The sequence below is a fragment of the Bufo bufo genome, chromosome 8, assembly GCF_905171765.1.
Source record: "Bufo bufo chromosome 8, aBufBuf1.1, whole genome shotgun sequence".
Classification (NCBI taxonomy): domain Eukaryota; kingdom Metazoa; phylum Chordata; class Amphibia; order Anura; family Bufonidae; genus Bufo; species Bufo bufo.
The window spans coordinates 165,010,787-165,036,958 of NC_053396.1; the positions used below are offsets into that span (position 1 = coordinate 165,010,787).

General features: G+C 42.8%; 1 protein-coding gene across 3 annotated transcripts in view; it reads right to left on the minus strand.

Moving 5' to 3' along the window:
- DOCK11 (dedicator of cytokinesis 11) overlaps positions 1-26,172 on the minus strand; it is a 291,743-nt gene that overhangs the window by 93,680 nt on the left and 171,891 nt on the right. For all 3 annotated transcript variants that reach the window (XR_005774010.1, XM_040406100.1, XM_040406099.1), the window contains 4 exons: positions 12,737-12,876; positions 10,341-10,456; positions 7,288-7,425; positions 3,730-3,912 (listed from right to left, as the gene is read on the minus strand). Coding sequence is in view for 2 of the 3 variants with exons in the window: in XM_040406100.1 (XP_040262034.1) it covers positions 3,730-3,912; positions 7,288-7,425; positions 10,341-10,456; positions 12,737-12,876 (577 nt within the window). In the remaining variant the exon portion in view is untranslated. The remainder of the gene's footprint in view (positions 1-3,729; positions 3,913-7,287; positions 7,426-10,340; positions 10,457-12,736; positions 12,877-26,172) is intronic.

A 26,172-nucleotide genomic window follows, 5' to 3' on the forward strand; every position in this document is an offset into this window, starting at 1 on the left:
TAAAGTTTTAGGCGGCCTTATCATTTGGGTTGACTGCTACAGAAGGAAAATATTTTGTATTTAATTTACGATGTCCAAAATGAAAAACAACCAAAATTAAAAAAAAAATAAGTTTTAAAAATACCTCTTTTTGATGGAAGTGTTCCTTTATGGACACTTCCAAGAACCTACTAACAAATAAATATTGAAGAAGAATTGTTCCCCATGGATCTGCCATCTATAAGGCCTCTTTCACACGGGCGTTGCTGAAAAATGCGCGGGTGCGTTGCGGGAACACCCGCGATTTTTCCGCGCGAGTGCAATACATTGTAATGCGTTTTGCACTCGCGTGAGAAAAATCGTGCGTGTTTGGTACCCAAACCCGAACTTCTTCACAGAAGTTCGGGCTTGGGATCGGTGTTCTGTGGATTGTATTATTTTCCCTTATAACATGGTTATAAGGGAAAATAATAGCATTCTGAATACAGAATGAAAAGTAAAATAGCACTGGAGGGGTTAAAAAAAATAAAAAATAATTTAACTCACCTTAATCCACTTGATAGCGCAGCCGGCATCTGCTTCTGTATTCTTTTCTTTAGGACCTGGCTAAAGGACCTTCGATGACGTCACTCCGGTCATCACATGGTACGTCACATGATCTTTTACCATGGTGAATCACCATGGTAAAAGATCATGTGACGTACCATGTGATGACCGGAGTGACGTCATCCCAGGTCCTTAAACTATAGTTAATGCTCTCCACAGGTCCTATACAGTAAAAGAGTCAGACGGAGATGCCGGGCATCGCGAGCAAGTGGATTAAGGTGAGTTAAATGATTTTTATTTTTTTTTAACCCCTCCAGCCCTGTTTTACTTAGCATTCAATATTCAGAATGCTATTATTTTCCCTTATAACCATGTTATAAGGGAAAATAATAAGGTTCGGGTCTCCATCCCGATAGTCTCCTAGCAACCGTGCGTGAAAATCGCACCGCATCCGCACTTGCTTGCGGATGCTTGCGATTTTCACGCAACCCCATTCATTTCTATGGGGCCTGCGTTACGTGAAAAACGCACAAAGAGGAGCATGCTGCGATTTTCACGCAACGCAAAAGTGATGCGTGAAAATCACTGCTCGTGTGCACAGCCCCATAGAAATGAATGGGTCGGTATTCAGTGCGGGTGCAATGCGTTCACCTCCCGCATCGCATCCGCGCGGAATACTCGCTCGTGTGAAAGGGGCCTAAGGGAATGAAAAATATGTTGTTCATCTATTGTGTTGGGTCTTGACTTTTTCTCCTTTTCTCCCCTTTCCATTCTCCTCTCTCCATTCTTTTACCACGTTTAATTCTCCACTAATATTGATATTTACCCTGATATCAAGGAGATCTGACCTTGTTTTTCTACTTATTTTTAATTTTTAAATCTGCAATAAACTGTACATTTTAAAGTAAAGTGGTCACCATTAATTTTAATATATAACGTCTTAGTCTTATCTAGATTTGTCAAAATAAAATAAAAAAATATTTTTGGATGGCTCGACATGATGTGCGAGTTAAAAAAAAAAACCACTCATGTATACTGGTCCCGATTCTGCATCTCTATCTCTTGCTTCCTGTCCCAGTCTGGCCAGAAGTATGGTGTGCAAAACCCCCGCACATCACCACTACCAGGTAATCAGTGGCCTCAGCATTCACATGCCATGCCTGCCCATATCACCATGAAAATGCACAGCAGGAACTGGGATGATCAGAACTAGGAAGTGGGTTTTTATTTTACTCACGCATCATGCCTGGCCATCCTCATATTTTTTTTTTACAGGGCCCAGAGAAGCACTTTAAAGGTGGAAGGTCATCAATTTCTGATTTTCTGATTGGCTGGAGTCCAACTCCCGTCACTTCAGCTGTTTAAAGAGGAGCTCTGTGGCCTCCTCCTAGGCCTCTGATGTCACATTCATTGGTCACATGGCCCAGGTGCAGCTCTGTCTTATTCAAATGACTGGGCCTGACTGCAATACAAAGCACAACCGCTATACATTGTAAGGCGCTGTTCTTGGTAAGCTGCGAGAAGGCCGTGGAGCTCCTCGCAGCCCGGCAGTTTTTTCAAACAGTTGATTGCCGGGGGTGCCGGATGTTGAACCCCTGCCCATCTGATATTGGTTACCTAGCCTAAAAATAAGCCATCAATAATAAACACCTGGGAACCCCTTTCAAAAACTGTTTTTAGGGTCTGTTTATAGCTCTTTTTACTTGTTAGGTGAAGAAAAAATGCCAAAAAAAGCTTGCTAAGGTATCCATACAGAGAACCTGTCAGCAGATTCATGCTGCCATATAACAAAAAACTGTTTTATTTCAGAGAAATCAGTTTTGAGTTGGACATAGGATGAAAGGTGAAATGTCTATTGGTCATTTCTCCTTTTGCTTTTTCCTTCCCAGTTTTCATCCTCTTGGTTGCACTCCAAAAATATGTAATTCTACAAAAAAATAAAACTCAAATCTTCGCATATACGTACCTATTGAAAACTGCAAGCATTAATGGTGGGACTGCATGTCACCTACATCTTCTCCTGCTGCTACACATTAATGGTGAGACTGCATGTCACCACACCTCTCCTGCTGCTACACAAGGAACCTTCTCCTCATTAGGGCTAAGTCAACAGCCATTTTTGCACCACATCACCGAAGGTGCAGTATGTAACGGAGGCACGGAACCCCACGGAAGCACTATGGAGTGCTTCAGTGGGGTTTCTCTCCACACCGCAAATAAAAGGAACATGTTCTATTTTTTTGTGGTGCGGACAGATCACAGACCCATTCAAGTTGAATGGGTCTGGATCCGTCTGCAGCAGCCTCACGGATGTTGCCCGTGCATTGGGGACCGCAAATTGTCGTGTGCATAAGCCCTTATTCTCAAGCACTAGATACATGCCAACAGTCTTTCATACATTATATTTTCCACAGACACAGCAAAATAAGTGGTTTCTCCAGTATTACAAATCTAGTTTACACTATAGCTTTGTATCTTTACAGGAGACCAGGGGCACTGGAAGACAAAACTAAAAGTGGCCCCATGTTGGAGGCGGGTCCCAATCGACAAAAGGCGGGACAACAGAAGTAGGCGAGGCCAGAAATACCGTAGTGTAGAACAAAATACATCCCCAGCAGAACCAAATACAACAGTGCAGCACAAAATACCACCCCAGCAGAACCAAATATGACAGTCCAGCACAAAATACCACCCCAGCAGAACCAAATATGACAGTCCAGCACAAAATACCACCCCAGCAGAACCAAATATGACAGTCCAGCACAAAATACTGCCCCAACAGATCCAAATACCACAATGCAGTGCAAAATACAACCCCAGCAGAACTAAATATCACAGTGCAGCACAAAATACTGCCCCGGCAGAACAGTTGAATTCAGGAGGGCACCTGGCCAGGCGCATAAGTGCCTGATGATCCTACAATAATTAATGATGATAGCATCAGATCTTTATGTACCTGGCTGGCGGCAAAAAGGAGGGATTGGGTGTCCCTCTGTAGCGTTTATGGACAGTCCGCCCATGGAGGAGACTCAGTGACGGTGTTCCACCAACAATCACTGAACTCTTCTTACTTTAGTGTGCATGCAGATTTCTTTTATTTATTTATTTTTTGTTTTTTACAGAAAATTCTGGTATAATCACTATAACTCAACTAGAAATCCACAATGTCACGCTGCCAAGCCACTTATCTTTCTAAACACTTGCCTGTAAATGCGTCCTGAGAAATGTTCGCTTCTTGGTGAACTCAAAATTGTTCCTCATGAGAAGATACAGAAGAGCGGAAGCTTCATTTCTGGTGGAGCCGAGTTTGGATGTGCAACATTTGAGAACCTCATAGCAAAGAGCCGCACACATATTGACTCTTCCTTTGAAAAACGCTGAAGGAAACTATCAGTATAGAAAAAGACAGATTTGGACAGAATAAAAAATCCAGACATTATAGACATGAATAATTACATGGTTAGGTGCTGAACTGAACCAGTACAACATAACTCAATCCTTTACACACTGATAAGTAATTTTTTTCATTAATCAGTCTATACTTTCCTTATGATAGCTAAAACAATATTTTTATGAAGTCCCCGTACCACTTTTTGGCCCCTGTCTCAATGCCAAGTGGAGCATGACCCGTTTTTGTTAACATTTTTGAAGCAACAGGTATGACCTGCACCAGTATTAATTTCCCCCAGAATGTAAATCAAAATTTTTTTAAATCATAACTATGAACATATATTTATTGTTGTACATTTATTTTGGGGCAAATACATCCAATGGGTATTAACACTTGCACTGTGCATCTTCTGTAGAAGCAGCACTTGGCCTCTCCATCTTCTCCTTTAGTGCAGTAAAGGCATGTAAATAACTATAAGGGCTCATGCACACAAACGTATGTCTGTTCCGTAGCCCCGCAAAAAAGATAGAACGTGTCCTATTCTTGTCCATTTTGCGGACAAGGATAAGCTTTGTTACAATGGATCTGCAAAAAAAATGGATGTAAGGTCATCTGTTTTGTGGATCCGTGTTTTGTGGACGGCATTGTGTGCATGAGCCTTAAACCAAATTTCACCTTTGACTCGCAGGTTGTGACTCCAGCCTGAGAGAAGGAGGACCTTCTAAACATGAGTTTATTTTTCCATACCACATTCGTGTTTAAAAATATGCAGAAAAACCAGAAAGGTGGCAACTTATAGGAAAAATACTTAGTGGGAGGAATTAGCAGCAGCATTTTACAATCTTTTGTGAAATCTACTTCCTTGTTCATATGAGGCAAAACACCCCTTGAGTATTATGTGCAACAAGTTCCTTGTACTTGACACCTCATTTTATGATTCACGTGCTTTATTACACATCGCCTTCTTCTAAAACAGCGGTTCTCAACCTAGGGGTCGCGACCCCTTTGGGGGTCGATCGGCCCTTTCCGGGGGGTCGCCTGAGTCTTCCTATTGTGGGTCGCCCGCACAACGGCAGCGGGCCCTTATCCTCGCGCACAGGAAGTGATGTCCTATCACTGCCTGTGCTTGAAGGAGCCTGACGTCTGAACGGGTAAGTCGGGCCGCCTGTCTGCTGAGGTCCGAGTTTTTTCGTTAATGACACCGCCACTGAGCACCACTGCCACCAATGATTTAATTGAGCCTGGCTGAGCCTGGCTAATTTTATTTTAATTATTTGGCTGAGCAAGGCTTAATTTATTTGGGGGGTACATGAAGCACCGCTGATTTATTTATTTGGGGGACCCTGAGCACTTCTGATTTATTTATTTGGGGGACCCTGAGCACCATTGATTTATTTATTTGGGGGGGGACCTGAAGCACCGCTGATTTATTTATTTGGGGGACCCTGAGCACTTCTGATTTATTTATTTGGGGGACCCTGAGCACTTCTGATTTATTTATTTGGGGGACCCTGAGCACCATTGATTTATTTATTTGGGGGGGGACCTGAAGCACCGCTGATTTATTTATTTGGGGGACCCTGAGCACTTCTGATTTATTTATTTGGGGGACCCTGAGCACCATTGATTTATTTATTTGGGGGAAACCTGATGCACCACTGATTTATTTATTTGGGGGTACCCTGAGCACCGCTGATTTATTTATTTGGGGGAGACCTGAAGCCCCGCTGATTTATTTATTTGGGGGACCCTGAGCACTTCTGATTTATTTATTTGGGGGGACTTGAAGCACCACTGATTTATTTATTTGAGGGGTAGCCTGAGCACCACTGATTTTTTTTTTTTTGGGGGGGGGGGGGGTACTGTGAGCACCACTGAGTTATTTATTTGAGGGGTACTGTGCGCACCACTGATTTATTTTTTAGGGGGTATTTGTTGTTTATTATTTATTTTAAAGTTGTTTATTTGGTTTACAAATATTTTGTATTTATGCTAAAGTTCTGTGGTTATGAATGAATACTTGTGTATTTGAATTAACATTTGGTGTATTGGTGTCTGTGCGTGTTTTTGGTGGGTCATCAGACCCAATTCTCCAGGTGGGCCACGGGAGTTCCAGTCCGACACTGGGGTTGGCGCCATTGTATTTATGCAGACTGGTCACACATCTGCAGAGAGCAGGTATTGTAGAAAGCAGCTGCTGTGTTAAAGGCATTGGAGGTAAGACAGGGCAACACTTGAATTATTGTTCATCAGCTATTGTCATATATTATTTTCATTTAGATAACAAACCATCCCATGACAATGGATCGTGTAGAGAAGAATCCTAAAATAAGAAAATATAGTGAGGATTTTTTACAGTATGGTTTTGCCTCAATAATTACAGTAGGGATTGAGAAACCACAATGTGTTATTTGTTGTGAAGTTCTATCAGCTGAATCTATGAAGCCAAACAAACTAGAACGCCATTTTGATAGCAAGCATCGAGCTTTGCCGGCAGGGATACCAACTATTTTAGAAGCAAAGCTGATGCACTCAAAAAAGCCAGACTTGACAGCAAAATTAGTTATGACGTAGCAAGGAAAAAAATTTAATGGTTGGGGGTCACCACAACATGAGGGACTGTATTAAGGGGTCACGGCTTTAGAAAGGTTGAGAACCACTGTTCTAAAACCTCATAAGGTCAAAATAAGAGACAAAATAAATGTATTAATTTACAGTATTTATTTTGCACCCCTATATATGTATCACATTACCTTAATCTATGTTGACAGTCTGCTGTCAAAACACCAACTACCAGCATGCCAGCTACCAACTGCGGGCTGTCCGAAAATACTGGTAGTTATAGTTCCAAAACAAATGGAAAGTGACAGGTTGGAGACTGATGATTTAGACGACATGTAGCACTTACGTCTTTATTACTATTCAATGTGTAAAACACATGCCAAAGCTTTGTAAGGCTACATTCACACGACCGTGGTGAAGCCATGCCCGTGTTGCAGACTGTAAAACATGGGCACCAACTGTGGAAATTGCGTTAATTGCCTCGCGGACCCATAGACTTCAATGGGTCCGCAATCCGCAGGATATGGCAAAAGTTAGGATATGCCCTATCTTTTATAGTGCAGAGGCACGGACCTGGAGGCCCACTGAAAGGCTTCCAATCTGTGCTTCCGCACAGCAAAAGAGGGGACGTATCCTGCTGATATAGGACCCATTCAAGTCAATGGGTCTGCACCGCAGTACAGCGTTCACATGGCCGATGCTCGTGTTTTGCGGACCTGCTGTTTGCTGTTCGCAACACAGACACGGCTACACCACGGTCGTGTGAATGTACCCCAATACCGATGCAGTGTTTGAAATACCCAAATTACCTTGCTAATGAAGGACCTGAGTGATGCAAAGACATGCTTTAAACAGATCTCTGATTGTCCGTTTTTCAGAAATGCCAAGTAGACATCGAAAACCTTTTTCATCAAGGGATTCTGACATTCAGTATTCAGGAGTTGGGTCTATTGGGTAAAGAATGAATAATATGAATAATGTTAACCCATATGGAATACAATAGTAAATGCCACCATTTTATATCAATTAGGAACCATAATATTATATTTATTAGTAAAATATATGTCAATTTCTAAAATGCATCTGCTAGGAAACCATCACACATTAGTTGCAAGAGCAATGCAAATTTCAAAGTAACAGGTGGCCACTTTGAGGATGCCGAGCCACTGGTGGATGCCCTCTCCTTCTGGCAGACAGCACAAGGCTGGCCATGCTGCTCGATGGCAGGTGGGGGTTAATCAGTAACGTGTCCAGCCTAAAAGGACATGTAATGTTGGGTAGGGGGCTCTGCACCCTGGCACATGTCTTGATCCAGAGTCAGCAGCAAGGCCTTCCTCTGCTTGATAGGCTGCAGTTGACCATATTGTTCAATCAGCACTCTGGATTTATGAATAAGGCGGCCAGCCCGAATGAACTCTGTCACGAGGGTAGGGGGCCCACACCACTGCCTCACATCTTGATCCACAATCAGCAGCTGAATGGCCCTATAAAAGCGGGCTGAGGAGGGCTGTTCAGTCGTTGCTCATGGTGGGTGGGTAATGTATGCAGATACAGTACATATTCTGGCAGAATACAACTAACAAGAGTTTCTACGAACACTCATTAGTGATAATCTGCCTGTGTAAAGGTGCCACCGATTACACAATGAACAAGCGAAATGCTAATTCACTGTTTGCTGGCAGCAGATCATGCCATCTGAACAGCCTCTGCTGCCATCAAACAATGATTCTGTAGGGGGATAAAGGATGGCATTAGCAATTGCTCCTCCACATACTGTGGAGGAGATCGCTGCATGTAAATGCAGCTTTCTCCTCCACTGAAGAGCTGGCGATTCCCGATAATTGCTTGATAGATTGGACCATGTAAAGAGGCCTTTCAAAGCAGTAGATCTCTAGGAAATTCACTGTAAGGGCTCATGCACAAGAACGCATTTCATTTCCGTATCTTTTCCGTTTTTTTTGCGGCCGTATGTGAAACCATTCATTTCATTGGGTCGGCAAAAAAAATGGAAGTTACTCCATGTGCATTCTGTTTCCGCATGTCCGTTCCGCAAAAAAATAGAATATGTCTTATTATTGTCCACATTACGGACAACTGTTCTATTAGGGGCCAGCTGTTCCGTTCCGCAAAATACAGAATGCACACTGAGGCATCCGTATTTTTGGTGGATCCGTTTTTTGCAGACTGCAAAATACAAATGGTCATGTGCATAAGCCCTTAAACTATTCACAATGTGTTGTAGGACTAGCTCAGCTGAATATAATGATATATTAACGACCTTTTTGCAAACCAAAAAGATACTTGCGCTCACCTGCATATAATCAATATCGGTGGCACAGAAGTGCTCGAAACACAGCACAAGGAAATCCAAAAGACAACACATGGATCCAGCTTCCAATAAAAGTGGTGACCTTTATTTTTCCATGCAGTAATTATTGTACCGTATTGAGATTTTACTGCATAGAAAAATAAATCCATCTCTTGTCTTTTGGATTAACAATCCTTTGTGCTTCATTCTGGAGAAATAGTACTTTTAACCCATCTGCAAATGAGTGATTAAAGGGGTTGTCCGAGTTATTTTTTTGTTCTTTATATGTTTATAACTAATCAAATGTAACAGCTTTACCATGCACTTACTGCATCTGTCGTTGCTCCTTCCTCAGATTTTACTGAGGGTCACATGACCTGTGATGTCAGCTTCTCTCCCTGCTCTCATAATGATTCGTGCACAAGCCTGAGAGAGCAGATATAAATCTGTACACCAGACGTCACTGTGCTGGGCACGCCCCCTGCACTGCCTGCTGCTGCTTATTGCTCTCTCCCTGGATTCTTAACCTCTTCAGCAGCACAGACTCAGGGCTGAAGGCTTTACTGAGTAGCTGCAGGCAGTGAGGAGACAAATGCTGCGCACAGGAGCTGACAGAGGAGTTCTGCAGAGCATTGCACAACAGGGAGGGGGAAGATCCTGTGTGTATCAGCAGTGTCATTGTTCAGCTGGGACCTGTAGTCCTACATATACAACATACTGCTGCGTATCCCAGCAGTCAGACATGTCACTCAGGGCAGACTTATTCACTCCCTTTGCAGAGCAGGGGGAGGGGCAGAGATTGTTGTTATTGCAGGTAAACAAAGGGCCAGAAGAGAACCAGGGAAATGAGGAAAAATATTTTTACCTAAAACTTGCTTAGCTTGGTTATATATTGCTGCCCATCAGATTTACAGTGCTATATTCTTTTTTCTTCATAACTCGGAAAACCCCTTTAAGGGCCCCAAGGACGGGTTCAAGCCACTATGTGCACTCTTGCTCCTCCGACTCCTGCCTCTACTGTACTGCTTTTTTTTTTTTTTTTTTTAACAAATCTTTATTTAAGTTTGTCTTCAAATTACAGATATAGAAATAAAGTGCATATCCTTTTTATAAGAAACAATAACATAAACAAAAACGTAAAAGTACATCCAAAGTCCGATACATATCAAACTGAAGTCATTAGGAAAACATATTCCACGACCCAAAATGACGTATGATGACAAGCAAATGACGTATATAAAATGTCACATTACTGTTACCTCCATTAATCTTATATAATTGTGAGGTTGTAACGAAATCTACTGTACTGCTTGATCATCATCACATCTGGGCCTGACAATCAAGATAGAGAGGGGGGGCTTGGTGGAGCAAGGGTGCACAGAGTGGCTTGAGCCCACCCTGAGTTCTGTACTTGGTAATGGGGAGGGTATAGACATGGTTTATATCCATGGGAATTAAGTCAGCTCACTTCTTTAAACTTCATATTTTTCTTCAGGTTTGGGGTCTTTTGATGCACACAAATTACATGTTCTAGCCATAAATGCAAAGGCTTACCCTAAAGGTTTGCGTGAAGAAAGAGATGGTATCCAGTACGGTTAAGGACACTTCTGTACTACAGTTACCTTCCAGCAATGCCTGATGTAAAATGTCAGCCTCGTTGAAACCTGAACCTGAAGGTAAAGTACTTGGTCAACAAAAGTATCGTAATTAAAATGGGGGCAACAATTATTTATAAATGGCAAGTTAGTAAGCACATGGATGATTTTTGTCTTTAAACGCATTGACTTAAGGGTCAACTTTTTTTTCCAGATAAATGGCCAACACTAGCCACCTGAGTGTGATTGCTTTCTTTACAGCAACAAAGTGCCTAAGGGAAACTGGTAAGCAAAATATTGTCTATAAGCTGATTATATTTAATAAGAATGCAAATATATATATATATACATACAGTATATATTTATTTCCGGGAGGGCTCAGCACCAAAAGACTACCCCCTCACCACTTCCTTAACTTCCATTTTTTCCTGCCCACATTCCAAGAGCCATAACTTTAGTTTTTCATTTACAGAGCCATATGAGGGCTTATTCTTTGCAGGACAAATTTATCATGTTTTGTATTGGAAAATGGGAAAAAATGGGGTGAAAATGAAAAAAATAAAATAAAAAATTCTTCCAAGGTTTTTGGGTTTTGATATTGCAGCATTCACTGTGCGCTAAAAATGACATGACGTCCTTATTCTGTAGGTCAATAGGAATACGGCAACATCAGATTTGTATAGTTTTTATTTTCATTTATTACTTTAAAAAAAATTAAAACCTTGCCATGTTGTGAAAGCCATAACTTTTAGAAATTTACGTTCACAGTTTTGTATGGGGACTTGTTTTTTTGTGGAACGATCTGTAGTTTTTATTTGTACCATTTTTGGGGTACGTACGACTTTTTGATCACTGTTATTAAATTTTTTTGTGGGGACAAGCTGACTAAAAAAAATGGTGAATCGGATGTCTTTCTTTTTCTTTCTGTAACTGCATACACAGCTAAGAAAAAATATTTTTTATTTTTTAATAGTTCATAGTTTAGTCGTTTTTGGACATGTAATACCTGTTGCACTGGCCACTAAGTCTAATAATTTGCGCCACTTCTTAGTCTGTACAGATCACTTTACTGCAGTTATCTGCCATTCTAATCCTGCCTGTAATGATATCACCTCTGTGTATAGATAAGACAGGATCCACCATTCACAATAGGTGATTGTCAGAGCTTAGCTATTCTTTCGTTGTACAATAACCTCTGCACAGGTCACAGAACATGCCTAGAAAGCTCTCCCATAGAAGCCAGTGAGGTCCCCTCCTGTCCATTGTGTCTATGGCCCATGTGGCTGCCGTAAAGCAATTTTCTTAATGCTTTCTAAATACTATTAAGAACAGCTCAGGCAAGATGGCCGTCCCCATAATCATGTTCAGAAAGAAGAATAAAAAAATCTGCAATCAGAAAATAAAATCTGATTAAAAAAATAATAATATGACGCGTTTCTATCTGGATTTAACTGGCAGATAAATGTTTTGGTGACACATTTCCAGCTGATAACATAAGAGGTAGATATTTCTTACTGATAAGACATATTACAAGCTTGTACTATTGATTTAGGCCTAGTTCACACAAACTTTTTTTTGCGAGTGTACGGGCCGTTTTTTTTGTGTTCCGTATACGGTCCGTATACGGAACCATTCATTTCAATGGTTCCGCAAAAAAAACGGAATGTACTCCGTATGCATTCCATTTCCGTTTTTCCGTTCCGTTGAAAGATAGAACATGTCCTATTATTTCCCGCAAATCACGTTCCGTGGCTCTATTCAAGTCAATGGGTCCGCAAAAAAATGCATCCGTATGTCTTACGTATCCGTTTCGTTTTTGCTGAACCATCTATTGAAAATTGAATGCCTAGCCCAATTTTTTCTATGTAATTACTGTATACTGTATATGCCATACGGAAAAACGGGATGGAAAAACGGAACAGAAACGGAAACACAACGTAAACAAAAAAACGGAACAACGGATCCGTGAAAAACGGACCGCAAAACACTGAAAAAGCCATACGTTCGTGTGAACTAGGCCTTATGCAAAGTTATATGAAAAGTTAGTGACCTTTTAAACATTAGGTCCTTTTCTGTTGACTCATTCCCTAGGACTGTAGGGAGGGTTCAGCTTCAGCAGCAGCATAATTTGAACCTTCTGGGCCTTAATGCAAAATCGGTAACTGGGTTGCCAAATTATCACATGTAATATATAGCACTGGTCTCCAGATATGTTGCAGAGGCTCCTGTACCCTTGCACTCTTATGGCTCTAGGATTCCAGGTACAAAGGTATGACCAGGCTTGTTGTGTGAGACCTTTTCAATTTCTACACCGGCAATAGGAATGAACATTGTAACTATTACCGATGTACTTACTATGATTAAGTGTGAAGGAACTTTCTAAACTGCTAAGGTGTTGCAGACGCGTGGCTCCAGTTCTACTCCGCAGAGCCGGCATTGTCTGAGATTTTCTGTCTCCTGCCACAAAGTGCTTAGATATCAAAGCATCCTGAACTCTGAAAAGACAAATTATTACCTAATAAGGCAGCGCAGACCAATGATGGGTCATATCAAGCTTATGAAAACGTGCTTAGGAAGTCCCTTTAATAGCTGAACAAGTATTACAAAATATATCTAGCACGTTCAGGGCAAAGGTCAGTAAAAATGTTGCTACTAGACAGCACATAGAGAATATACAGTACACACAAAACAATGCAGAATACATGTATTCTATGGTCAATGGAGGAAAGCAGTAAAAACAAACTAGGGTATATGAAAAAGCACAGAATAAAATGACAGATGCTTAAAGGCGAATTCCAGGATTTTACCACAGATGGCCTATCGACGGTACACTGCGTGCAGAATTATTAGGCAAATGAGTATTTTGACCACATCATCCTCTTTATGCATGTTGTCTTACTCCAAGCTGTATAGGCTCGAAAGCCTACTACCAATTAAGCATATTAGGGGATGTGCATCTCTGTAATGAGAAGGGGTGTGGTCTAATGACATCAACATCGACATCCTTTGGCAAAATGGCATCGACATCGACATCCTTTGGCAAAATGGGTCAAAAGAAGGACTTGACAGGCTCAGAAAAGTCAAAAATAGTGAGATATCTTGCAGAGGGATACAGCACTCTTAAAATTGCAAAGCTTCTGAAGCGTGATCATCGAACAATCAAGCGTTTCATTCAAAATAGTCAACAGGGTCGCAAGAAGCGTGTGGAAAAACCAAGACGCAAAATAACTGCCCATGAACTGAGAAAAGTCAAGCGTGCAGCTGCCAAGATGCCACTTGCCACCAGTTTGGCCATATTTCAGAGCTGCAACATCACTGGAGTGCCCAAAAGCACAAGGTGTGCAATACTCAGAGACATGGCCAAGGTAAGAAAGGCTGAAAGACGACCACCACTGAACAAGACACACAAGCTGAAACGTCAAGACTGATTTTTCTAAGGTTTTATGGACTGATGAAATGAGAGTGAGTCTTGATGAGCCAGATGGATGGGCCCGTGGCTGGATTGGTAAAGGGCAGAGAGCTCCAGTCCGACTCAGACGCCAGCAAGGTGGAGGTGGAGTACTGGTTTGGGCTGGTATCATCAAAGATGAGCTTGTGGGGCCTTTTCGGGTTGAGGATAGAGTCAAGCTCAACTCCCAGTCCTACTGCCAGTTTCTGGAAGACACCTTCTTCAAGCAGTGGTACAGGAAGAAGTCTGCATCCTTCAAGAAAAACATGATTTTCATGCAGGACAATGCTCCATCACACGCGTCCAAGTACTCCACAGCGTGGCTGGCAAGAAAGGGTATAAAAGAAGAAAATCTAATGACATGGCCTCCTTGTTCACCTGATCTGAACCCCATTAAGAACCTGTGGTCCATCATCAAATGTGAGATTTACAAGGAGGGAAAACAGTACACCTCTCTGAACAGTGTCTGGGAGGCTGTGGTTGCTGCTGCACGCAATGTTGATGGTGAACAGATCAAAACACTGACAGAATCCATGGATGGCAGGCTTTTGAGTGTCCTTGCAAAGAAAGGTGGCTATATTGGTCACTGATTTGTTTTTGTTTTGTTTTTGAATGTCAGAAATGTATATTTGTGAATGTTGAGATGTTATATTGGTTTCACTGGTAAAAATAAATAATTGAAATGGGTATATATTTGTTTTTTGTTAAGTTGCCTAATAATTATGCACAGTAATAGTCACCTGCACACACAGATATCCCCCTAAAATAGCTAAAACTAAAAACAAACTAAAAACTACTTCCAAAAATATTCAGCTTTGATATTAATGAGTTTTTTGGGTTCATTGAGAACATGGTTGTTGTTCAATAATAAAATTAATCCTCAAAAATACAACTTGCCTAATAATTCTGCACTCCCTGTATAGGCTGTCAATATCTAATCAGTGTGGGACAGACACAGAATGAACGGGAGCAAAACTGCAGTTACAAGCTCTGTCCACTATAAAATGGATGGCGCTGTGCAGATCAGGCACTGAGGCTACTGTGAAACAGCTCATTGGCAGGAAGTGGGGTGTCGCCCCCGAGGATAGGCCGTCAATATTAAAATCCTGGAAAAACCCTTTAAAGTGTTAAAGAGACGGTTTAAATCATTCATACAATACATTTCAGCCTTGGTTCAACCCTTTCTTCGGTAAAGAAGTATTACCTGAAGACAAGGTCAATAAATATGTCTCAAAATGCACTGTATAAAAACTACAAAAAAACCTACAGCACTATGTGACCTTTAAAGAGTTACCACACTTTTTTTTCTCCAATTTTTGATATGTCACAGGGACATAGCAGAAGTGTTGTTCCGCGGGGGTGCCAGCTCTGAGACCCCCACCGAACGCTAGAACGAGGGGTCAGACTCTGCTGAGTGTGAGACTGTAGGCAAACTCAATAGACTCGGCTGAACACTTCTGACCCCTCGTTCTAGTGATCAGTGGGAGTCTCAGAGCTGGGACCCTTGCCGATCAACACTTCTGATATGTCCCTATGACATATCAAAAATTGAACAAAAATTGCAATTACTCTTTAAGCGGTTGCCCATTTCGGACAGTGTTCTGGTCCCATAAAGGTAAGCTGATCACAAATTGTCCTGCTGCAAATCAGCAACTCATTTGACCGCTGCGCCAGCACAGGAGAAATCAAGGATTGCACAGTTCACAAGGTATGAATGAGGCTTTATGCATAATGCATGGAGGAGGACCCTTTGTAAACACTTTCTGCTCTTTCTACTTAAAATGGTCTATTTGATTATTTATTTTTCTAAATCAGATAGACCCTTTAATCTTTGCTACTTATACTCTTTTTTTTGAATCAAATCGTTTTTATTAAACAATAAATACATATTATAACATAATACAATACGTTGACTTTTTCTTTCTTTACATTATCCACAATGCGGATTCAGTGAACAACATTACTCATATGTATATCACCACTCAGTATTATCATGAATCCATACAATACATATACCTTTGCTAAAACATATTATGGGCAAAAAATACCAAAAACTTGACCTTTCCAAACTCCCTCCCCCCCTTACCCTACCCTAACCCCCCAACCCTAACATTGGTCTTGACCATCACATGTCTATATAACCACGTGGGTATTAGATAACCATTCAGTCCACATTTTTTCGAACTTCTGAGGGCACCCTCTCTTCACAAACACCCCTTTTTCAAGTACCAGCATGTCATGCACCTTCCGTTCAAACTCACCCAGTGTAGGCGGACTTCCCTGGATCCACCTCATAGCAATCAGTTTCCTGGCCACATATAGCAATCTCCCCACAGCGACCCTAACCGGTTCATTCCCTCCAATTTCAGACACATACCCCAGAATACACACCTTAGGATCTTTTTGAATTCTTAATGTCAATTTACTATTAATCATCTCTACAACTTCCTCCCAATAATTACCAACTACTGGACAAGACCACAACATATGTAACAAATCTGCACCATCTTCCATACACTTTGGGCACTTGTCATCACCTCTTACTCCTATCTTTTTCAGGAACACCGGTGTTTTGTACACTCTGTGTATAATAAATAGTTGGGACAGTTTGCCCTGTTCACTTAGAGACACCTTGGGGACTGCTTCTAAAATATCTTCCCACATATCCTTAGACATATCCCCCACATCAGCCTCCCACTTTTTCATTCTTGAAAGCGGATATCCCTCTAAGAATTTTTCCATTAGAAGAGCGTACACCTGTGATATTAACCCTCTTTTTCCCCCTCCCGACGGAAGAACAAGCTTATGGACCACCTCCATTTGAGCTATCTCACATCCCTTCCGCATCGTGACCTCAAGGGCATGTCTTATTTGAAGATATTTATAAAACCACTCCTTGGGGATATTAAATTCCTGCTGCAGGTTTTGAAATGACCTACATGTCTTATCCTTAATTAATTGTCCAATTCTCGTCACTCCATAAGTTTCCCAGTTCCTAAGTCCTGGTATGGCCAATAGTTCTGGCAACAAGTGGTTCTTTCCAATAGGGGAAAGTTCACTAATACCTCCCACTCCTCTTAGCAGCTTCACTTTTGCCCAAACTTTTTTCATGAGTTCAATCAGAGGAAGTTTTTCCCTCCCTGCATGCATTCCTAAACCTTCCAGAATGCCCATGAGGTCACGACTGCCCAGCCAATGCTGCAATATCTGCCCAGTCATATCCGGTGCTTGTAGATCAATCCATCCCTTAAAATGCTGACATTGGGAAGCCAAAAAATAAATCCATGCGTTAGGGACAGCTAAGCCCCCTTCCGACTTAGAATACTGCAATGTCTCCAGTTTGATCCTAGCCTGTCCATACTTCCAAGTAAGATCTCTAAATATAGAGTGAATTTTCTTAAATCTATCCAGAGGGATCCAAACTGGAGCATTATTCAGTATATATAACAGTTGGGGCATCATAACCATTTTTAAAAGGTTAACTCTACCTACCATCGAAAGAAAGAGCCTACACCATGACCTCACTTTAAGCCTAAAAGTAGCTAGCAAAGGGGATAGATTTAGTTCTTCAAAATCCGCTAGTCTCGGTGTTATATGTAATCCCAGATATTTAAATTTATCCACCCAGGGCACCAGACTGTCTACTTGTCTGCCTGTCAGAGCTTGCCCGTCAATTGGCATCAAAGAGGATTTCTGCCAGTTTATCCGTAGTCCGGAAAAGCTACCAAATCTGTCAATCAATGCCATGGCCGCATCCAGGGACGCACCAGTATCGCCCAAGAAAAGTAGGGTATCATCAGCGTACATAGCCACTTTATTATGCAGTTCACCATATCTAAACCCCTCTATACTTGTAGATAAGCGAATATGCGCCGCCAACGGCTCTATTGCAAGAGCAAACAATAAGGGCGACAGTGGGCATCCCTGTCTGGAACCCCTGGCGAGGGGAAAACAGTCTGATAATCCTCCATTGGCTCTAATTCTCGCCTTAGGGCTAGAATACAGAACCTGTACCCACTGAATGAACCGTTCACCAAAGCCCATAATTCTCAGGACCCCCCACAAATACCTCCATTCCACACTATCAAACGCCTTAGCGGCGTCAAGCGCAAGCAAGGCCCTGTCACCACTATTGTCCGCCGGAATATTTAAACTAGTGTACAGCCTACGAAGGTTAATAGCCGTCGATTTTCCTGGCATAAATCCCGTCTGGTCCGGATGTACTATGGTCAGAATTACCTTGGACAGCCTGTTCGCCAACACCTTCGCCAGTAGCTTAACATCAGCCGTGAGAAGTGAAATTGGCCTGTAGGAATCCGGTATTTTAGGATCCTTCCCAGGCTTAGGCAGAACCACAATTATAGCTTCCTGCATCGAATGTGGTAACGAACCTGCCTCCAATGAGTGCTCAAACACCTTAAGTAATTCAGGGAGTAATATCCCCTGTAGCTTTTTGTATATCTCTACTGGGAGACCATCAGCTCCAGGGGCCTTACCACTTGCCATGTCCCCAAGTGCAGCTTCCAGTTCCTCGAGTGTAATCGGCTCCTCTAGCCTCTCTCTATCTTCTTCTGACAGCACCGATAACTGCGCCTCCTCTAGGAAATCCTTCAGGGCCTCATCAGAACTAGATCCAGTGGAAGTATATAGAGATACATAAAAGCTTTTTAAAATTCCTAATATTCCTTTTGTGTCCTGACAACTGTTCCCCCTGTCATCTCTCAACTCCTGAATACAAGAGGAGCCTCTCTGAGCCTGCGAGACCACTGACAACAGATGACCCACCTTCTCTCCTTCCTCAAAAGATCTCTGACGGTAAAAGCTTCTCTTTCTATCTGCGGCCTGTACCAGATGACATCTCAGCTGCTCCTGAGCAACCTCCAGCGCCTCACTACTAACCATGGTGGGGGATCTACTAAACTCTCTCTCAGCCTCGGCCACTAGTACATGCGCCTTGACATCCGCCTCTCTGGTCCTGGATTTATGTTTGTTGATTTCTTTCATCAGAACTCCCCTCAGAAATGCTTTCATGGCGTCCCATACACCTGGTATCGAAGCCGACCCTGTATTGATATCAAAAAATTCCTTAATTTCCATAGAAATCCCAGATAGGTCACCCAACACATTCAACCAATGAGGATTACACTTCCACAGCCTCGGTCCCTGTCTGAGCACCCCCAGGCACAAGTCAATCTGCACCAGAGAATGGTCAGACAAAGACCGAGGATGATAAACAACATCCCTAACTAGTGGTAGCATTATGTCGTTAACAAGGGCCAGATCTATACGCGATAGTGAATGGTGCGTGGCGGATCTACATGAATATTCACGCTTATCCGGGTTACGCCATCTCCATACATCTTGTACTCCTACCTCACCCAAAATATTCCTGAGAGCCGCACTCCCCGGTGAACCACCTGCTCCCTCCACCCGGCATCTATCTAGGGAGTCATTCATCGTGCAATTAAAGTCCCCAACCAACAGCCACGGCAGCCCAGGGAAGTCCGCCACAAAGCCCATGATCTCTCTTATTAATGGGGAAGCAAACGGTGGAGGCACATACACAGACACCAGCACCATCTGTATTCCATCCACCTTACACACTACACACACATACCTGCCCTCAGCGTCCACACACTCCTGCATATGTTCATACCTGATACTCCTATGCACAATCATACTTACACCTCTAGAATGAGAGGAATGAGTTGAATGTAACGCATGGATCACCCAATTTTTATTCATCCAGTGTAAATTTTCTCCTGTCAAATGCGTTTCCTGAAGACAACATATAGCCGGCTGAAACCGCCCCAGATACTGAAAAATACACTGTCTTTTCCGTGCTTCAGCCATCCCTCTCACATTCCAGCTTAAGATTCTAATCGCCTGTGACATGGTAAAACTTTAAACCATATTTGAATCTCACACCCCATTCAGATAACACTCGCTCATAGTTCAAGACCTTAACCTTCCCCCCCAACCTTTTCCCTACCCCCCCACCCCCCTCCCTCCCTCTCGTACTCAGGTTACTGTAGCTGGGGATACCTTTCCCCTCAGTATCCACTTCCCACATTAAAACAGGGCAATCCGAGAGCAACCATCCCTTTAACCTACAATAAGCATAACAATTTATAACACTTTTCCTCAGGTAGAGAATCCTCCCCACAACTGAGAAATACATTTTACTATCATTACCGCCTGCTCCCTCCTCAGGAACTACCATTTGGTAGCATTACATAATACACTCCCTAACTGGTGCAACATTTAAAGCAATCCTAGAGTGTAAATGCATATATAACTTGAACATAAGAAACGTATATCTGCCTCCTTCAAGTGTCCAGGGCACCACTTCTCAATTGTCGCTCGTGGACGTCCAGCCACTGCGTCGCCTCCTCCGGATCTTCAAAAAATCTGGTGGATCCCAATGCCACCACACGCAGTTTAGCAGGAAACAGCATAGCGTACTGGACTTGTAGAGCTCTCAGCCTTTTCTTTATGTCCATAAATCTACTTCTCCTCCGCTGCACTTCGTTGGAATAATCCGGAAATATGGATACTTTCACCCCATTCAGGACCATCTCCTCATTGTCCCTAGATTGTCGCAGGATAGTGTCCCGGTCTTTAAAATGGAGTATCTTCGCCAGTATGGGACGGGGAGGTCTGCCAGGCGGAAGCGGCCGCATGGGGACTCTGTGCGCCCGCTCCACCGCATATAATGAGGATAGACCTTTTTCATGAAATAATTGGTGCAGCCATTTTTCCACAAATTCGGTGGCATTATCCCCCTCCGTCTTCTCTGGCACACCCACAATCCGCAGGTTATTCCTTCTGGACCTGTTCTCCAGGTCATCTGTTTTGGCGTATAACGCCGCTATATCTTTAGCAGATGATTTTGCCGCCATTTGCAAAGGCTGGATAACGTCCTCAATAGTGGACACCCTCTTCTCCAATTCAGAGGTGCGTTCTGTGATTTTATGTAAGTCATGCCTAATTAAAGACACGTCTGACCTCAGACTGCCAACCTGTACTGTAAGCACCTTCAGTGTGCTGTTACAACTGGCCACAGCGGCCATAATATCTTTTAGAGTAGGCTCTGCTCCATCCACAACTTTAGGGCCTACCGCGTCTTTTGCCGGCCGTGCAGGGGTTAATGGCGGCCAATTTACCGCGTCCAGGGTCTCCCCGTCGGTGGATTCATCCTCTTGTCCAGAGGAAACCTGAGCGTCCATCTCCTTCTCCTCAGCCCAGTCTCCCCCAGCACTCTCCGTGCGAGCAAACCTGCTCAGCTTTGCGGCAGCCGTCTGTCTCGTCTTGGGCTGTAAGGCCGGCCCCTCTTCTTCCTCGGCGCCATGCCGACTCTCCTCTGGCCTGTCACAGCGCGGCCCTTTACCGGACTTTCTAGGCATATCGGGACTCAAAAGATCAGCACCACACTCTCCTGTCTCCTCTCAACCACCAGGTAGGCTAGGATCTGCGATATAAGGGGTTGCTACCACTCTAAAATCAGGATGTCTGCAGGAGCTCAGTGCGGTGCGACCTACTCCATGCGCTCTCAGGCCACGCCCCCCGCTACTTATACTCTTATTGCACACACCGATAGACCATGTGGTGTCAGAACCCTTATAACATAACAACTATTAAGTTATGGCCACAAGATGCTACTTTGGCTTGTGCATCCACCCAGAACTCAGCCACAAGGTGGCCCCGTCCCAACTGCATCACGGCCGTGCCTTGTGCCCATGACCTTAGATATCCTGGCATACCACACTTATTGTCTTACCATGCTTATCACAACTGTGACACATAAAATAAGGAGTCAAAATGTATTTGCTTTAGGCTTGTGCAGCCACATTGAACTTGGCCACAAGGTGGCCCCATCCCAACCGCATCACAGCCACGCCTTGTGCCCTTAGGCACCCTAGCATACCACACTTATTGTCTTACCATGCTTATCACAAATGTGACACATAAAATAAGGAGTCAAAATGTATTTGCAAAACTGTAGTCCTACAGCATTTTTGTATTTTTTATGTATATTCATTTAGTACTAGCTCAGAATTTTTTTTAGGATTACCAGTTGGTTTGCGTTCATTCAAGGACACTTAGAAAACACAGCGCGTGTTGAGGCTTCTCATAAAAACTCTTTTCATGAAGAAAATAGATAGTTGCAAGAAAAAGATTAAGATCTACTTGTCATATGCCCACACAAACAGTACACAACATGGGAGGTTGTGTATGACCAGTCACAAAGGAATGCTTTACAGTATGTGCACCGGTTCCTGCATTGAAAAATGATCACAAGTTACACAATGATAAGTATCAGTCATAAGTTAGCTGAGACTAAGTCGCTTTTACAGGTAGGGCTTTAGCAACACATTTTTTGTACTTATATTTTATTAATGTCTTTACAAAGCATAGAAAAATTTGGTAACAGTAAAGTAGAAACCATAATTAGTTAACAAAAACTAGAACAATAGACCAGAAAAACAAAACAGATGCTGTTCCTGGGTTTCTCTATAGTTTTGCAAGTGCAATAAGCTTCATTAAGATATCCACATAAAAATAGTGAATGGCTGATACATCACAAAATATTATTAAAAAAAAGTGGACGTCAAGATTACCCCTGGGGACATTTAGACTTTTATAGAAAGACTGACCTGCGAATGAGAGCCAATTACTTAATTTGCACTTAAATGCCAGTAAGCTATGTGATCTCCCCTCAATTAGATACTTGCATTTAGAGTCGACAGTTTGGAGCATTTCCATAACCAAAGAAAAGGAGGTGGACTTCCAATTCCTAGAAGTCTTAGTTCTAGTAACCGTTAAGACCTGCGACGGGATGGTAAGATCTGCACCAGACAGTGTTTACAGAGTCAATGTAAGAAGGGCTACCTCCGGACCCCAACTGAACTGCACCCCCACTATGCTTTTAAGTAAATCAAAGATTTGAGCCCAAAATGGTTTAAGGAGTCTGCACGTCCACCACACATACAGTATGGGGAAGCTGCAGAGAATATTTTATAAGGAAGGTAAGGTGCATAATATCACTGGTATATACGTTTTCTCGAGGCGTCTAAATGAGTAGCACAATGTGAGGTATTATGAGGAAGTACAAATGCTGCAGTCCACTGATCATCTGTAAATGAGCGACAATGTCTAGTTCTCATCTGAAGCGAAAAATATGGGGTTTGTTAACAGAATGCAGTAAAATAATGAGATAAACCATTGATATTCCTTTATTCATTTTCCTAGAATCAGAAAATAATGATTCATACTTAGTAGAGGGACCACAATCCTTTACAAGGAAGTGATATAATGTCGCAATTGCAAATATTTATAGAAATCCCTATGAGGAATATTTCAGAAACAAGTAATTTGATCACAGGGAAATAAAGAGGAATTCTAAATTAGATCTCCCAAAACAGTAACGTTGCAATGTTCCCAAGTGGTAAAGTCCGTGTGTGGCACACATCCTCCAAGGGCCTACAGAGGTAGGTGCGAAAGTCAAAAGGGGATGATATACCATTTCAGCACTACACGTTTCCATACCTGTATCATTGCCTCCACTGTAGGAGAGTAGTATGATGACTTATTACCCAAAAGTCAAACGGAACATAGGGCGACTGGTAACTGGTTATAAAATATTCCATGCAAATCCTGTGCTTTGTGACATCATTAACCCACCATGACTTCAACTGGTCCAGTATGGCAGCTAGGCAATAAAATGTTACACAAGGGCAACCCAACCCACCATTAGAGATTGGGAGGAGACATGTATGTTGAGCCACTGTCACCCTCTGATGCTTTCATGCGAAGTCCATCAATAAATGTTGAATACGAGATAAAAAACGACAGGGAAATTGGTAAATTTCTAAATTGATATGAACGCTTTGGTAGTAACACCATTTTGGTCACTGATATTCTAAATTGCTGATATCTTGGATAATTTGTATAACTGGGAAGATCCTTTTGAATAGTGGTTAAAAAAGCCAGGGTTCTCCCAAACACCTCTATAAAGAGGGCAACATGGCTAAGGGAATTCACAGAGGAAGTAGGAGAGCACATCATTCGCAAAAAGACCAATTCAGTACATCCAATAGTAACACCCGAAATACCAGTGGATAAACGTATGGACTGGGCAAATGGCTCCATTATAAAGGCAAAAGATTAGAAGGGAAAGAGGCCTTGCCTCGTGTCGTTTGCAATACCGAATGGGGTAGATAACGCTCCCAATGAGTAGAACTGAGCTGAGGGGGTAGTATATACAGCCGTAATAGAAGCAATACATTTCTGGTTAAAACTAATTGCTAATAAAACAGCTCTTAGTGGATCTGGTGGAACTCCTTCTTCACGTCCAAAGCTAGAAGCAGAGAAAGTGTTCAACAGTACCCTATTTCTGCTATTATGTTAAAGGGTTATCCCATGATTAATGTAAATGAAATTAGACATCATATAGTACATGACAATACCTTTCTAACAAAGCTAGAACCAGCCCTGTACCTCGCATGGATCCAGAGCTCTCCACATATATTGCTCTGCTAGATTTATATCAAGCTGACAGCTCAAGTGGAGGGTCTTTTCTGCTGCAGCTCAGGAGGCGTGTCTCAGCTCTCTTCCTATCACAGCTCAGGAGGCAGTTGAAGGATGGAACTGAGCATGTGCGGCCATCTCAATGAGCTGGACAAAGAGATAGAAAAAAGAACAAAGAGCAGGTGGTGCTATACAGTGTGAGACAGTGACTGGAAAAGTAGTAGAGAATCGTTATATTTCGCCTAGGTTTCTTTCATATACCATGTACTAGGCTACAGGAGGTGGATATCTCAACTAGGAAAGCTGGGTGAGATGTCAGAAATCCAGGAAATATGGTCTGCCTTAGCAAAACATAGTTTGCTGAGGACTTTGGTAAATGGTGTTGTAGGGCCGGAATTTTAATGGAATGAGGATGCAGGTTGGTAGCGGGGCTCCTCATTCCCTTCCTGTCCAGAACAGGTTTCATATAGAGCTCTCAGCCAGGTGATGGAGCTCAGCTCATTTCTGGGCTATAAAGGTTTGCACTATGAGCATGTCTGGGTGGGGGACTGGTTGAACTGACTGGCTTTCACCATTGCTGCTGAAGTCTGCTCAAACAACAAAAAGGACACTGAGTTCATTTTGAATTGTGTCGTGTGGCTGGTAGTAGGCCGCCCGTATAGAAAGGGTAATTTTATGTTTAGTTAGTGCCTAGCTGAGCAGAAATTTATTTCGTATTTATGGCTGAATGTAAAGGCCTTATATTTTGCTTGTGGATAAGAATAAAGAAAACAGGCAAATCCCTGTGTGAACTATGCCATTGTGTCACTGTCTCTGACTGCTGTGCCTACCACTATTGAGCTGAGCCCCACAACAGATACAGTGGCTATACCAAATTTTTAATTTCATGCAATTACAAAAGTATTCAGATCCAGGTGCTGGTTTGAAAAACTGTAAAATATTTTTTGCAGGACAGCCCGTCAAATAAATCTGTGTGTGCCATCCACCATTTGCCTGCCCTTCATAAACCCTACCTGACCACTATGAACCAACTGTAGGAGTATATCTGCCAGCCTATGAGCTATCACTTTTACATACAGTTTTAGGTCCATGTTCAACAGCGAAATAGGTTGAAAGTTATGCATGGATATCAGGGGTCTTTCCTGGTTTAGTAATCTCTAAGGCCTCTTTCACACTTGCGTTGTTGGGATCCGGCATGCACTTCCGTTGCCGGAGGTGCCCGCCGGATCCGGAAAAACGCAAGTGTACTGAAAGCATTTGAAGACGGAACCGTCTTCCAAATGCTTTCAGTGTTACTATGGCACCCAGGACGCTATTAAAGTCCTGGCTGCCATAGTAGTAGTGGGGAGCGGGGGAGCAGTATACTTACAGTCCGTACGGCTCCCCGGGCGCTCCAGAATGACGTCAGAGCGCCCCATGCGCATGGATGACGTGATCCATGCGATCACGTGATCCATGCGCTTGGGGCGCCCTGACGTCACTCTGAAGCGCCCGGGGAGCCGCACGGAAGGTAAGTACACTGCTCCCCCGCTCCCCGCTACACTTTACCATGGCTGTCAGGATTTTAGCGTCCCGGCAGCCATGGTAACCATTCAGAAAAAGCTAAACGTCGGATCCGGCAATGCGCCGAAACGACGTTTAGCTTTAGGCCGGATCCGGATCAATGCCTTCCAATGGGCATTAATTCCGGATCCGGCCTTGCGGCAAGTGTTCCGGATTTTTGGCCGGAGCAAAAAGCGCAGCATGCTGCGGTATTTTCTCCGGCCAACAAACGTTCCGTTCCGGAACTGAAGACATCCTGATGCATCCTGAA